Source organism: Bombus affinis, chromosome 3, assembly GCF_024516045.1.
Source record: "Bombus affinis isolate iyBomAffi1 chromosome 3, iyBomAffi1.2, whole genome shotgun sequence".
Taxonomy (NCBI): domain Eukaryota; kingdom Metazoa; phylum Arthropoda; class Insecta; order Hymenoptera; family Apidae; genus Bombus; species Bombus affinis.
Genome location: NC_066346.1, coordinates 354,893 through 369,877, shown reverse-complemented (window position 1 = coordinate 369,877; position 14,985 = coordinate 354,893). Strand labels below are relative to the sequence as shown.

The 14,985-nt window shown below is 27.3% G+C and overlaps 3 protein-coding genes across 11 annotated transcripts; 1 reads left to right on the top strand and 2 right to left on the bottom strand.

Annotated features, from left to right (window-relative positions):
* Positions 1-732: 732 nt before the first annotated feature.
* On the bottom strand, positions 733-2,419 carry LOC126914562 (uncharacterized). Its single transcript, XM_050718659.1, has 2 exons — positions 1,393-2,419; positions 733-1,317 (listed from the first exon to the last, which is right to left on the bottom strand). The coding sequence occupies exons 1-2, from the start codon at positions 2,108-2,110 to the stop codon at positions 926-928; spliced, it is 1,110 nt and encodes a 369-aa protein (XP_050574616.1). The 5' UTR covers positions 2,111-2,419; the 3' UTR covers positions 733-925.
* A 232-nt stretch (positions 2,420-2,651) lies between these two features.
* On the top strand, positions 2,652-4,595 carry LOC126914569 (nuclear cap-binding protein subunit 2). 4 transcript variants are annotated; one of them, XM_050718677.1, is made up of 4 exons: positions 2,652-2,861; positions 3,083-3,115; positions 3,907-4,227; positions 4,311-4,595. In XM_050718677.1, the coding sequence occupies exons 1-4, from the start codon at positions 2,787-2,789 to the stop codon at positions 4,413-4,415; spliced, it is 534 nt and encodes a 177-aa protein (XP_050574634.1). In that variant the 5' UTR covers positions 2,652-2,786; the 3' UTR covers positions 4,416-4,595. The 4 variants fall into 4 exon arrangements, with proteins under 4 accessions (XP_050574634.1, XP_050574633.1, XP_050574635.1 ...); XM_050718676.1 differs by having other exon boundaries at positions 3,083-3,136; XM_050718680.1 differs by having other exon boundaries at positions 2,667-2,861; positions 3,083-3,712.
* Positions 4,596-4,743: 148 nt separating this feature from the next.
* Positions 4,744-14,399, bottom strand: LOC126914568 (ras-like GTP-binding protein RhoL). 6 transcript variants are annotated; one of them, XM_050718671.1, is made up of 7 exons: positions 14,331-14,392; positions 14,120-14,242; positions 7,963-8,131; positions 6,330-6,459; positions 6,069-6,183; positions 5,842-5,959; positions 4,744-5,222 (listed from the first exon to the last, which is right to left on the bottom strand). In XM_050718671.1, exons 3-7 carry the CDS (start codon positions 7,979-7,981, stop codon positions 5,023-5,025), a joined length of 582 nt encoding a protein of 193 aa, XP_050574628.1. In that variant the 5' UTR covers positions 7,982-8,131; positions 14,120-14,242; positions 14,331-14,392; the 3' UTR covers positions 4,744-5,022. The 6 variants fall into 6 exon arrangements, with proteins under 6 accessions (XP_050574628.1, XP_050574631.1, XP_050574629.1 ...); XM_050718674.1 differs by having other exon boundaries at positions 14,162-14,242; positions 14,331-14,369; XM_050718672.1 differs by lacking the exon at positions 14,120-14,242 and having other exon boundaries at positions 14,331-14,399.
* Between the last annotated feature and the right edge of the window lie 586 nt (positions 14,400-14,985).

Below are 14,985 nucleotides of genomic sequence, written 5' to 3'. Positions count from 1 at the left end.
AATCAGATACAATTCACAAGAACTGTACAAAGATAAGAAGCATTTGGTTAAGTTTTATTTATATTTTTACAAATTAGAAAAATGATTTATTTTAATGGAGTTGAAAATATATTTATTGTTTTTTTATTATCTATGTATAATTATGTTCTATTTTGAAAAAACATATTTTATATAATTGCAATTTCAATTATTAACTGAATCTCTACAAAGTATTGCTATTATTAAACAAAATATTAAAATTAAAATATTAAAAAGTATGAAAAATATTTATATTTACCAATAAAGCTATGATGTTACAATAAATAATGTATACATAATAAATATTAATATTACAATAAACAATTATGAACTTTCATATTTATCTTATTTTACTTTCCAAATCTTTAATTATTCTATAAATTTATTTATTTATGAAGTTTGTATCAATTTATAAATTTAAAAATTTGGATTAAATATCCTACTATTTTGAAAAATTAAGCATATTTGGAGTAACTATTTATGTCTCTTTTATACACACACGCACACGCGCGCGCATGCACATGCACTGCATATTGATTAATACATACTTTATGGCAGCATTGAAAATTGCTTTAAACTTACAAATATGATAATTAATAACATAGTTTTGTAATTGTAGCAATGTAATTTAAAATGAATCATGCAACTTAAATATGAAAGTTATTAAAACTAAAAAGAAAGCATTAAATTCATATAAAATTTAAAAACAATGTGTAGTTTTTAAAGATATTTATTAGAAAATATTTATTTTATCAGATTTTAATTTATTATATTTTTGATATTGTTTTAAAGAAAACATTAATTTTCATTATGTAATATAAATAAAAAGTTAAAAATTTTGCTGAATTTATTGTTTGATCATATCAAAAAATTAATTTTGATTTTATTATATACATATTTGAATCTGCTAGCTTATATTGAAATATTTACTCATTTTTTTGGAAGAATATGTTTTTGACCTACAATGCTTTATAATGATATTCCACCTTAATACTGTACTTGAAGGACCAGTGTTTACAATGTTCTCAGATAATGTTTTGGATTGATTTATCGGAGATTGGTGATTATGTTGCAATCGTCTATTATTTGATTTGTTTTCTATATTCATCTGATTCATATCAATAATTGGTTGCACAAAATTTGCTGAGTTACAAGAAACTTTATGAACAGATTGAATACTAGACCTTTTAATTTTAGAAGAATTAGCTTGAAGATTATCCAAATTCATATATTTCATTTGATTCAAACTATAAATTTTTTGATCATTTTTTGATTTAATTTCTTCTACATTCCTAAACTCTGAAAGAATACAAAATTTAAATAAAATAAATAAATTTATTAAGTTTTTCAAAGTTATTAAAAGAAACTACAAACCTTTTTTCTTTAGAAATGCTTCTTGAACAAAAGATTGTGATTTAAATATCTCTTGCTCCTGAGGTATGTTATTTCTTAATCCTTTAAGAGACATTTTTGCAGATATAACGTTTTTGTTTTTTGGCATATTTAAAGGACAACAATCTTTTGGTGGTCTTTCATGTTCTTTCAAATCTGGATGTAAACTATTCATAGTATTCATAAATTCAGTTATTCTAGTATGGTAATCATTGGATAATGTGTGTTTTTTATTTCTTTCATTCAACGTAAATGTATTTTTATCAAAGTATAAACATTTATTAGAAGTTTGTAAGGATATCATATTTGGATCAAATCTATTAGAATAATATAATAACGATTGGGTTTCTGACACAGCTGAATGTGTACTATTTGATCTTGTTTGCAATTGCAGGACATCTTTAATAGAATTACTTTTACTCTCAGGATTAATTTTGTTCTTTAAAGAGTTCTCTGACAAAGAAAAGAAAATGAAAGGTACGCGTTTTACTATAAGTTTCTCAACAATATAATCATATTCTTTGGCATTACTATTTACAATGTCTTCCAAGGACTCCTTTTTGGAATTAATTCTAAAGCAACTTAAGAATAATTCAAAGCATTTATTGTTAACTTTAGGATTAGAAATAGCACTGGTCTTTGATGAACTAGAAACTGCAATTTCATGTGAACTAGCAGAAGCTTGTAATTTACCACTCATTTCAAAATCGTGCAAATATTTTCCAAAAGATTCAAATATTTAAAAAAATATATTTATCGTTATTTAATATATTTTAATTTTCGTAATTCAATTGAGTTTATTCAGGAAAATTTGTAATTCATAATTCTTCGTGTGTGTTTTCGCGATATGTGAAAGCCATAATCGTGGTATTTATGTCACAAATATTTGACTTAACAAAGCGTTAGCACCATATTATGGTTTATCAAAAAATATTATTTAGTAGAATTAGTAAATTGGTATGCATATTTTATATTTACATGGTCATAAATTTGTAATCAAAATTTAATGATACCAAACTTAATTTTAAATTGTATCTCTTTTACTAAATACATTTACTTTCTTAAAACATATATAAATGCGCTTATAAGTTTAGTTTTTGATTATGAAATTGCTATGATTTGCTTTCTATGTAAAGATACTATGAATTATATTGAAAACATTAATGTTAAATTTTAATTAGACAATTTAAAATATCAAATAATTTTCGATATATTGAATTATTTACATGGGGATAGATGGCGACAGTTTTGTTGCTTCGAGACTGTTTAATGATGTCTTGTATGGTTAAATAAAATTGAATGTCGAGAGATTAGGTGCCTTCACATTTCTAAGTGTGATAAGATTACTAAGGAAAATAGTTTCATAACAATTTAAAATGGCTACAATAAAATTAAATCCGTCAACTTCGCCTTCCGTTGAATTAAGTTCATATCGCGATCAACATTTTAAGGTTAGTTTTATAACATATTCTTCAAATATTTTAATTTTAATATTTCATAAAGAGAAAATTTTAATACCATAAGATATAAACTACATGAGATTTAAATCCGTTTATTCTTTAATTATTCACTATAATATTTGTATTTCTTGTCATTGATTAATATAGTATCTTATATTTTATAATATTATTTATTTCAAATTGTAATGCTTTACATCTATTTTGCCATACAGGGTGTCCCAAGAGGAAATGGAATAACTTCATCAGTATGTTTGGAAATCAAAAAGGTCATATACACTATGGATCCTGCTCTACTGGATTTTGATTTATTTGAAAAAATAGACTCCACATATATGTAATTGGAATAGAGCAATAGTTTTTTATTTTTTACGTATTTCTTACTGTTTCTTTCTTTTTTACCTTGTATATGTTGAAGAAGGAGTTCAAAGTGAACAAAATCTAGATATCTGCATAGTTTACATACATTTAAAAATATAAGAGGCATTGTAAATAGAAATTAAATCACCGAATTGAAATTAACAATTTGAAATATGTAATTACATCGAGTATCAAGGAGAAGGAAACACTTCTATAATGATATCAGTATATGTGTCAACGTTATATTTCTTTCGATATTTTTCGAATCAAAGTGATAAAATTGTTTCCAATTTTTTTCGATATGGAATGTAGGAATCATAGAAATCCTCCTACATAGAATGTGTTAAACAGTCTGTTATTTACTTTCAACTCCCATTTTGTGTGCTACTCGAGTAAAGTAAGCAATGATTATTTTAAAAACATATGAATCAAGACCCATAGTATGTATGACCCTTTTGATTTAAATTAAATTACTCAACATAATGGTAAAGTTATTTGATTTTCTCCTAGAACATTTATATAATAATAGTAATATTAGACACAAAGATTACATAAAGTAATAGCAAAAATGCTAATTGTGATCACAATAATAATCAATAATAAACGGTTTATTGTTACTATTATTATTATTGTGATTAAGTATTAATTTCTCTTTAATAATAATAATTTATATTTACAGGGTTCAAGAGCTGAGCAGGATAGACTCTTAAGAATTTCTACAACTTTATATGTTGGAAATTTATCGTTTTATACTACAGAGGAACAAATATATGAACTATTTTCAAAATGTGGCGATATTAGAAGAATTATCATGGGATTGGATAAATATAAAAAGACACCTTGTGGTTTTTGTTTCGTCGAGTATTATCAAAGGGCTGATGCTGAAAATTGTATGCGATATATTAATGGTACTCGTTTAGATGATAGAATTATTAGAACAGATTGGGATGCTGGTTTTATCGAAGGCAGGCAATATGGAAGAGGCAAAACTGGAGGACAAGTGTGTACCTTTATTTTCTGTAATAATATAATTATAGAATCATAGCGCATTAAAATTTAATATAATAAATTATATTATTATAGGTAAGAGATGAATACAGATCAGACTTTGATAGTGGAAGAGGAGGCTATGGTAAAATAATACAACAAAAAGTAACTCCACTTTCTGATGGAGCTTTTGGACGTTAAAATTGTATGAATATGACTGCTTCTTAATTTTAAATTTTGTATGTATAAGAAAATTATTAGTATTTAATCGCATTTAAGGATAGATAACATGATATTTAAAATAGTAACTATAACAACTGTACATATATAGTAAATAAGGACAACTATGAAACATAAGTAAAAATTATTTTTTAAAAATTATACGTAATATAGCGGAATTTTATTTCTATTCCAATTTGTTACCGTTAGTTGATAAAGAAAAAAGAATGTTTCAACAAGAAATATTTAAAAAAAAAAAAAAAAGAAAAAAAAAAAACATTTTCATTTCATTCAAAGGACTGTTTAATAATATCGATGAAATAAATTCCTTTTTATTAATGGTATTCTATGATACAGATGTACAATGAAGTCTACTTAATTCTGTAATCAGCATTAATATATTTACAAAATATGAATTATTTGTTGTTTGGTATTATTTATAATCGTTTTATTAAATTTTGAATATTAAGGAAATGTAGGAAAACTGTAGAGTCCACAGATCTTACAGTTAATATTTTTATCCATTAATATTACTATAAATCAATATTTCCTATTAATTAATTATAAATATTATTTTATAACTTAAGCTTCAAAACGAACAACAAAGTTTGCTCGATGGTTTTTTCAATACTGCTCGAATCGCTTCAGTGAATACTTCTTCTAAGTTCTCACATTTCAAAGCAGAACATTCGACATATTTATAAGCTTTTACTTTCTTTTTCATTTTTTTACATTCTTTGAAAGTAATTGTATCCACGTTTTCTTGATTTCTAAGATCCCCTTTTGTACCTATTAGTAAAATAAAAAAATGAGTTTAGGAGATTTTCGCCTTTCATGGCACGGATCCTGGTGCTTAACACTATTGTGAATAACACCGTTCGAGACTTTCATGTAAAGGCCATGTCTAAATGGAGTTTCTTTCCAACGTTTCGGCAGCATTGCAGCTAGCTTATACAGGAAATATAACGATGCTGAAACTGTTTCGGTGTGTCATTAAGACCTCGCGAAGAAGTTTGCTGTAATAGAAATGAAATTGAACATGTCTTTTACTCGAAAGCCTCGAACAGTGCTGTTCACAGTACTATTAAGTATAAAATATTTAATTAAAAAATTTAATTTAGCCTTAATTCTAGTACATATATTAGTTTGTGAATTATCTAATCTTGCAACATATTTTTTATGAAAAAGAGTTTTAAGCAGTTCTAAAGGAAAGGACATTCACGCTAAATGATCGATACGTTGATCTCAAAAATATATTTGTCTGCATAATGGAAAATTTATCCTTCTAATTATCAAAAGCCTTATATGGTATGAAACCTATCAAGAAATATAAAATATAAATATAATATATGATATAAAACAAGATAAGACCTTTTTCAAATAAATTAGTAATGATTAAGATACTTACCAACAAGCACTATAGGTGTATTTGGACAGTGATGTTTAATTTCCGGATGCCATTTGATTGCAACATTTTCATAAGAAGTGCGAGAATTTACTGAAAAGCAGATCAAGAAGCAATCAGTCTGAAAATGAAATGAAATAGTAAATTGTTATAACACAAATGTTCAGTAATAATAATTAGTATGTAGAGAATATTGACAAAATAAATAATTAGTTGAAAGATTCGCTCACATTTGGGTAAGATAAAGGTCTGATTCGTTCATAATCTTCCTGACCAGCAGTATCCCATAAAGTCATATCAAATTCTTGTCCATCTACGCATATCGTGCCTGCATAGTTATCGAAGCTAAAACCATTATAAACATCATCTTCTATCTTAAAATAAATATGGGATCCATTTTTCTTTTTGTTATTAAATTTTTTAATATAAAGATATACTTATTTAGAAACCCAGTGTTTAAGTTAAGTAAGTATTAAAAACTTAATACTTACACAGTAGGCACATATTCCGAAGGGAATTCATTTGTCGTATATGTAATAAGCATACATGTTTTGCCTACAGTACCATCTCCAATTGTCGTGACTTTGATTGGCCTATGTCTGGAGACTGTATTTTTATTTTCTGAAAAATAAAAAGACAATTTTATCTATATTATATAGAATATAGTTATATCGAATTTTTTAAAAATTAATAGTTCTTTTTCCACTTTTCATTTTGTTTTGTTCAATTTTCAATCATTTTTATCACATTAAACGTAAAAAATATGCAGTTGATCAAATTAAATATAAAGAAAATAAAATTTTTACTCTGATAGAAATATTAGAAAACAGAATTAAAAAGTTAGTTTGTAATTTTGATGCCGTTTTTGTTGGAAAGGTAACCAACACATCCGGCGACCGGTATACCAAGGCTATCCTTGTCGTTGCTTGCTGTATCGCATATTAATTGGAACCGAAAGGTAGTACACTTTTATCATTTTGCTATAATAATGAAATAATTGAACAAATATGACATGTATCGTTAATGTATAATACCCAAAATTGATGACATTCAAAATATAATCTCATCTTGAATAGAAAATATATTTTTTTCTATTTCTATTCAAATTTCTATTTATTATAAATACGGATTACATTGCAAAATTTATTAATTTGCATTATTCCGTAAATAAATAACTGTACGGTATATGATAAAATATGTACACATATTTACTAATTTACTTTTACATAGTATATTTTTTGTGCTAGAATTTAATTTTTTATGTGGATAGTAGATAAGTTAAAGTCTCGTGAAATATAAGTAAAGAAATATATCGTTATTGAAAATCGAAAGTAATATTTTTCTTTTCAAAGCTGTTGAAATTTATTATCGTCTGTATATTATATGAGTTAAGTATTTATATCCGCGGTTCGTCCTTTATAAGTCATCGTCTGAATCAGATATGCTGTGTTCGTGCGTTTTCGAAGTGCATGCCTTTGCTACTGTATATCTTGAATCATCAATGTCATTCCTTTTCTTTCCGTTCTATATGTCCCCATCTTAATTCTTTTTGTTCTAACAAACCATTTAGTTACATATTTTTCCTCGATAAAGTAGTTTCGTTTAAATCAATCCTTTAATTCGTCTAATTCAAAATTTTAAGAGATCATTTATTTCGAATAATAATTTTTAAACAAATGTTTCAAATATTTAATAATATAACGTTATTATATAGTAAATAATGCATTTCAATCGATGTTTTGTCCCTTCTTTGGTCAATCAAATAAATCAAATAAAATTAGGCTATGTAATAATAGATTAAAAACGTTTAAATTCTAAAAAGATTTTATTCTACATTTTTTACTTCTAACTTATAATAAAAAAAATGCATTAAAATACGGTTTATCTTTTTACTAAAAAAGAATTAGGAACGAGCATTTTTTTCATCGTTGTAATTTTTTCTTACCACCTGTTGATAGTTACATTAATATGTACATACGTATTTTCAATCTTCGCTCGCACAATATTTGAAAATATTCGAATTCCCCGTAAGTTTTTAGTTTTCTTAAATCGAATTAAATTAAATGTCTGCAATATAAAAAATCGTTTTATAGATTTAAATAGCATGTTCTGTTTGTTAGTTACCCTTATTGTTATTGCACATCGCGTACAGAAATAAATTCAATCCCTGTGAGTCTACTACTTGATTTCGTTGTCAACTTGCCGCTTAATTTGGTGGCGTTTTTATCAGTAGTCAACGTTGTAAGTTATCTTTTGTCATCCGGCCAATTCCATTATCCGCCACATTATTCAGCTGTAGAAAAATGAAAGAAATTGATAATTCATATCAATAAAGCTTAATGATATGCGTACATTGATCTGAGATGCATAATTAAGTAAAAGTACATATTTCCACTTAAACGTTACAAATGCGTTCTTTTAACGCGCTATACACTAACAAAATTAAGGATTCTTTACATTAATTTACATTAATTTCGAAAAATCAATGAAATCTATCCTCTCTTTCTCTTCTTTTTTATTCATAGTTTTTTTCCATTAATAATTTCAATCAAATATTATATTTGATGAAATATAAAAAATAACAGGTAGATATATTTATATACGTAGATGTTCCGAACTTTTAATTAATTTTAAATCTATTTTGATTTTTTGCGAACTATTATTTAGTTGAAATATTATTATTATTTATCGATACCTCCATTTGCCCTTCGAGTCTTGAGTGGTTTTGGTTTCTATATCTTTTATAAAGTTAACATACAAGCTTGTCAAATAAAAGGAAGACTTTCTCTAAGGTCATAGTACCTACATCGGATGATATAATGACATTTCAAAGTAATTTTAATCAGCGTTGATATCAATGCGGTTGAAATGGTAACCACAGAATACTTTCCGTCTGATTCATTGTAACACGACGATGAATAATTGTTTAAATTGAAACGGTGGAATTATGTTTCCTAATTTGTGAAACCATTCGACCCTATGAAACTGAGAACATCACGTCACACTTTCCTCTTAGTTACATCGGTACTTTACGTCTTTCACAGAGAAAGTGGGAAACTGTCACCAAGTTCTATCGTGCGCCTTGTAACGATCTATCAAGGTACAATGTTACGTTACGTAAAATTAAAGTTAAAAAATATCGAAAAGGTTAAAAATGTAAAATTATCGAATCTTTCGTAAGTTCTTAGAAAATATAAGGAAATACAAAATTGTTAAGAACTTACTTTACAAGAATAAAAAAAGAAAATGAAGATAAATGTATCAACTCCGACAGTTTGAGAATTTTTCTCCTCGATATTCGTGAATTATAAGTTACTTTCGTCGATTTACAAGATTTAAGAAATTTATTCGTTGATTCATACGTAAGTTTCTCCTCTTTCCGTAGGCTTTATCTTAATTATAATTATTCAAACATGGCATATTTAAGTAAATTATAGTATATTTAAACACATACTAGAAATTGATCGTTCTAATGATAAATTGTTATGCGCTTTAAATGGTAAAAACAATAAAATCTGTACGGTGGTTATCTTTATACGACGTAAGAGAAGAACAGGTCGATAATATGCGAAATATGAGAAAATTACAGTGAGACAAAAAGGTGGGTAGTACGCGTAGGTAGATCGAGGGTGTGCCTCCAACGTACGACGCATGAAATAATTCCACATAACCACGCCCTTCCTTCCGCATTCGAACTTGTCATTAATTTTGGAAATCCTGTGGTACAATGTTTAACAGAATTGGGCAAAATTTCGTTTGAGTAATATTTATTCGGATAATGGGTAAAAATAAAGAATAAGGCTATATTCGTCGTTAACGTATAGATTGTCCCATTGAATAAGAAATTATTTATATAGAAATGTATATATCTGAATTTCTATCACAAATGAATCAAGTAAAAATATACGAACTATAACGAACTGTGTAAAATATGTTTTCACGTTTTATCGTCCAATTGTTATTATATTGTATTTAACGATTATCTCTCTTCAAAACCGAGGTTATAAAGTATACCGCTCATTGATAAATTAATCGTAAAAAATCGTATAAGGATACTCTTACAAAATTAAGAAACGGTAACAACTAATTATTATTCGATCGATATTATTTTGCAATCATTATTCAAATAAATAATAACGAATTATTCGAATAAATAGGAGGGAGGGGGGGGGGACAATTTGTTATGAGTATATAAATAAAATATAATTTATATAAAATTTTTCTCTAAAATTTCTCTGAATTTATCCTGATTATTGTTTTAAAGTAATATTTATTCGAAACAACTCGAGTAAATGTCCAATTCTGATCTTTAACGAGCACCTTAAAAGTGTGTAGTAGAACAAATTCTTTCATTCGAGGCTTTGTTTTCGAGAAAATCGAAAAATATAGCACAGCAGGAGGTTATACCACGCACGGAAATAAGTGAAAAAAATATGATTTGAACGTTAAGCTAAGAACAAGCCTACTTAACAACAAGCGTACTTGATCAATTTTCAAATTTCATTTTCTCAGAAACGAATTTTTCTCAGAAAGGAAAGAAAACGAGCACCCTATGAAACAATTTGGTTCTACATTTTCGACTTGTCTTCGTCAAGCTGATCTGTGGCAATACTTGTTTTCATCACTGTGTCTAGGTACCTATAATGCGGCAATGTATCCATAAAGAGCAACTCTATGTCGTAATCTATGAGCTATAAGCAAGGAAATTTACGTTATAATTCAATGTTTCATTTTAAACAGTAGATTATGTTTCACCGCATTTTAGAAAAACTCATAGATATTTTAATCTCGATTTATTCTGATATAATTTTTACTGACAAAGAGGAATGAAATAAGTTAAGACAATGTAACGTTAGAAGTATAAGTTTCTGGCAACTCTTTCTGTTTTCTTTCAAACTGGTAAAGTATGTATATTGAATACAGTTCAAAAAAGAAACAAAACACTATATATTTGAAAGTCGACAAAGTAACGAGATATTTCCCTATATACATGTAAACACACTTTTGATTTTCATATACAGTGGCTGGAAAAAGCATTTGTACATTGTTATATTTATTGTAGCATTTACCATATACTGATTAATCTAAATCTAAATATATTAAATTGCATATCATGTAGTGGTATGTATTTTCATATGACTTTGTGTGTGTGTTATTTGGTAGTGAAATGTTTCATTGAAAAATACATGCTTTTTATAGCCGTTCTACGCAAATACAATATGTAAATACACATATGTAATCATATAAAGATACTCGAATGCAGGATCGAGCAGTTTTTACTCGAAATGAACATAATGAACGAGAAAGTCAAATAATTACACCAAATAAAGTAACAAAGAAATAAAGTTATTTTCAAATTAATTCCAATTTCATTTCATTTGAGAAATAGATTAGTTTCGAATAATTTATTCGAGAAATATTAGATTATTTCAAATAACGATAGAAGATAGAAGATAACAAACAAATGTTTTTCGTGCATAAGAAATACATATTGAAATATGATACATAATAATTGAAATATTTGCCTTGGAAAGATTCGAATAACCGAAACATTTCATCGAATCGCATAATGCGGAAGTTAAGAAATACATTATTACTCAAATACTATCTTACTTAAGATAAAGCGAGATAAATCGAGATAAATTAACTAAGCAAATAACAAACGAGATCAAAATTTTATTTGAATAATTATTTAAACTTAAAAATTTATTTCTCTAATGCCCGATATATAGAATTAGAATTATGTAAAATGTTTCTTGTTCTTTTTGTATACATGTATATACGTGTATATATGTATAGATATATAACGATAAAATGTGTTTCAAAGATTCGCAATATTTACCTTTCTCTCGCACAATGAGGTAAGACTTTTTATATATGTAAATAGGTTGCAGACACGCGAATATGGTAGCGATGACATAATCTGATTGTTCATGAACCTGCGTGTTCGCGTTAGGCCTTCAAGAGCACATAATTAAAAACTACAAAACATCGTTTTTTACGTGACTTGGTCGACATTCTAATTATCACGTACATCGAGTAGTTATCTTTACAACCTCGTTCCAATTGAAGATAGACTTTTATCTAGAAAATATTTTCCATTATTTCACGTTTCTAAGCCAAAAATTTATAATTTTAATTTCATTATTACGTCGTTGATCGTTCAACGAGTTATCATAAAAACTGTAATGGTTTTTTCAAGAACTCGAAATTGTTGTTTTCCCTGTTGCGAGATGAAATAGTGTCATTTCCTGGTAGATTATCGTTTCTCATCCTGTTTCGTACCACGTATTCTCGTGAATATGTTTAGTTCGCATAATAAAGTAATCGCATGAAACCTGCCTTCCTACAAATTGCTCGCAATCAATGATGCGCTCAAGTTCGAACGGTTAAACATCGTCCAACGTAGATTCGAATCCTTTTTAATCTATTTGAAACGAAATTGAAATTTGAAACTAAACGTAACAGATTCGAATCTTTCGCGAATGCTTTGGTAAAGAAGAAGGACAATCTCAAGTAGAATCCTATCAGAAATTCTCTATTCCCTTAAAATCAGTTTTCTCGGCAACCGTTCTTAAATAGTTACGTACAAGTGCAGCGCCATTCTAGTAAAATTAATTTGTTAAGTTTGCTAAAAGAATCGAATGAAACGATAACGCCGATTGTTATCTGCAAGTGATTAATCAGATACGTTGAAACGTCGAAGTAGTTGCAAATAGATTTTCGAAACTTGCAAATACTTGATTCGCGGTTCGAATCCACCTTATGATGATCGACACCTGACAAATACAGTCATTAAACCATTATATCGGATCCTATGAAGCGAGCCCTGAGCATGGAATTTGTTTTAAATCTATAAATAGATAATGAACTTGTTCCCATGACCACTAAACAATCACTCGGTATAAGTTCGAAATTTTCAATGCACTATATGAAAGTGTGTTGTTTCTTTTATCGAAAAGACTATTTACAGACGCTATTTATACACAATTTTGTATTCAATATACGATATTGTCAGTTATATATTCAATATATTTAATTATTATACAATTATATACTTAGTACACGCATACAGAAGTAGTGGAGGTAGAAGTAGAAGGAGGACTCAATCTGTACATATATGTAGATAAATGTAAATAGTTAGACAATAATACCATAGGTGTAAGTTAGTTGTTAAGTTAATGTAAAAAAGATGATGTTTGATGTAGTGTGTGAGAAAAGATGACGCGAGCCTTGTAACCTCATCGGGGAAACAATAACTTAAATATATACATTTAATTATTATACAATTATACACATATTTAATATTTAATATTTCGCCAATATACGATAGAAACGAAAATAGTAAGTGTGTCGATTTCTCATGCTGATAAGGAGCGATAACATTATCAGTTACGCGATCAAATGTGATCCTACGCCACATTGCACATAGGAAATTCCAATTACGCGATTACATCAAATAAAAATCAAAGAAATTAATTAAATTCCCAAGAAATTACTTATTATCTTGTTTATGTATTATGTTACGATAAGTTAAATAAAAATTATAAAAAAACTAAAACAGAATAAATCCTATTTATTCTATTTTCTACTTGAACATATATGTGTGTATACGTATAATCGGTCTTCAAATATCCGAGTCTTTCTGTACAATAATGTACTAACTAATAATATTAGTGAATTGACAAATAATAGTTTGTAGTTTAATAGTAATACTTTAATAGTTTGTGGTTAATAGATAATATTAAAAATATTTGATGAATATGATTTATAACAGAATTCATTAAATATTAAGATAATCGATCGCTCTCTTCTTAATTAAATTAAATTTTATACAAAATATGACTATCGAATGATCGAATATTAATCGAAGTATGTAAAATTTTATTTGTTTTGTTATCAAATTTGGTCTGATCATCTACAAGTATCTATTGATATTCAAAAATTTTATACCGTACATATAAGAGGGCTCTGATAATGCACACAGTGAAAAACGATATTAATATTGTTATTGATAGGAAAGGGTTTACGATGTGGCTTTTTTCTTGCACCTGTTCCACTCTTCTACGCGATTGTCCAAAACTACCATCAAAATAAATTTTCTCTAACAAAACCAATATCAAACAATATTTATCAATTTCCTACTAAAAATTAATTAAAATTCCTTTCTTAAAACGAAGAATATGATCTTATTGATAACTTCGCAATTTCAACCTGTCTCTCATTGCTATTAAATCATCAGTGTTAAACATCGGTGTATAAAGTATTATCAATGACTCACCTCGAATTAGAAAGATTTTGATAAAAACTGCAATTGACCAACCTTGAGGTACATGTTTCTTTATGAGAATTCAATTGGACAAAGGATAATTTCTTTCTTGTTCTATGGTTTTTAACACTGAAACTAATTGAAGTTCTCCGAAATTACAAGGAGTATAAAGGAAAAGCTCGATGAACGCAGTTTGCGCGACGACGACTCGGCGACTACTTACCGACTACGAAACACCGCCAACACGTTTTACGAGTAAACGTTCACTGAGACGTCGTCAATTACACTACACGCAACGCTTAGGAAAATAGAAACATGCAGTACAAAACCCTCGAGCTTTCAATTCGACTTTTTAATCGCATCAGAGCCCTCTACCACTATTCCATTAATATTATTAGCGAAATGTTACTTCACAAGTTATTACCATTACTAATCAATTTTCTTTATTGTTATATTATCATAACTGAAGTACAGTTATCCTAGTTGACGTAGAGTTGTCAAAAGAAATCTATAACCTATAACTCGTAACTTGTCATTTCGCTAATATTATTAGTATTAATGAAACTTTATAAGTTTGTTCGATAATAAAATTAATGGAACGTTAAAAGTAAATTTTACAAATTACTAGTTATCCAGTTACGCTGTCTAAGATTGTAAGATTGTGAAAAAGAAATCTATAACGTACTACTTCTAACCAATCAATTTACTGATGTTGTAAATTGATAAATTATTATTGCGTAAGAAGATCCAAATCGAGTAAATTGAACAATATTGTTGTTTCTTTAATTATTGCATCTTATATTGGCTTAATTCTATATTTATAATTTTTTAAGGAAAAACCTATTTTTTAAGAAGAAATCTCTCTGAAAAAGCATATT

What these genes read in the sequence shown, in the direction of transcription:
- LOC126914562 (XM_050718659.1), bottom strand. Translation starts at nt 2,110, where the DNA reads ATGAGTGGTAAATTACAAGCTTCTGCTAGTTCACATGAAATTGCAGTT. An exon ending in AGCATTTCTAAAGAAAAAAG is followed by an intron (nt 1,318 to 1,392) that starts GTTTGTAGTTTC and finishes GTATTCTTTCAG; the next exon opens with AGTTTAGGAATGTAGAAGAA.
- LOC126914569 (XM_050718676.1), top strand. Translation starts at nt 2,787, where the DNA reads ATGGCTACAATAAAATTAAATCCGTCAACTTCGCCTTCCGTTGAATTA. An exon ending in ATCGCGATCAACATTTTAAG is followed by an intron (nt 2,862 to 3,082) that starts GTTAGTTTTATA and finishes TTTGCCATACAG; the next exon opens with GGTGTCCCAAGAGGAAATGG. An exon ending in GAGGCAAAACTGGAGGACAA is followed by an intron (nt 4,228 to 4,310) that starts GTGTGTACCTTT and finishes ATATTATTATAG; the next exon opens with GTAAGAGATGAATACAGATC.
- LOC126914568 (XM_050718672.1), bottom strand. An exon ending in TCGGAATATGTGCCTACTGT is followed by an intron (nt 6,184 to 6,329) that starts GTAAGTATTAAG and finishes TAATGGTTTTAG; the next exon opens with CTTCGATAACTATGCAGGCA. An exon ending in GACCTTTATCTTACCCAAAT is followed by an intron (nt 5,960 to 6,068) that starts GTGAGCGAATCT and finishes TTTCATTTTCAG; the next exon opens with ACTGATTGCTTCTTGATCTG.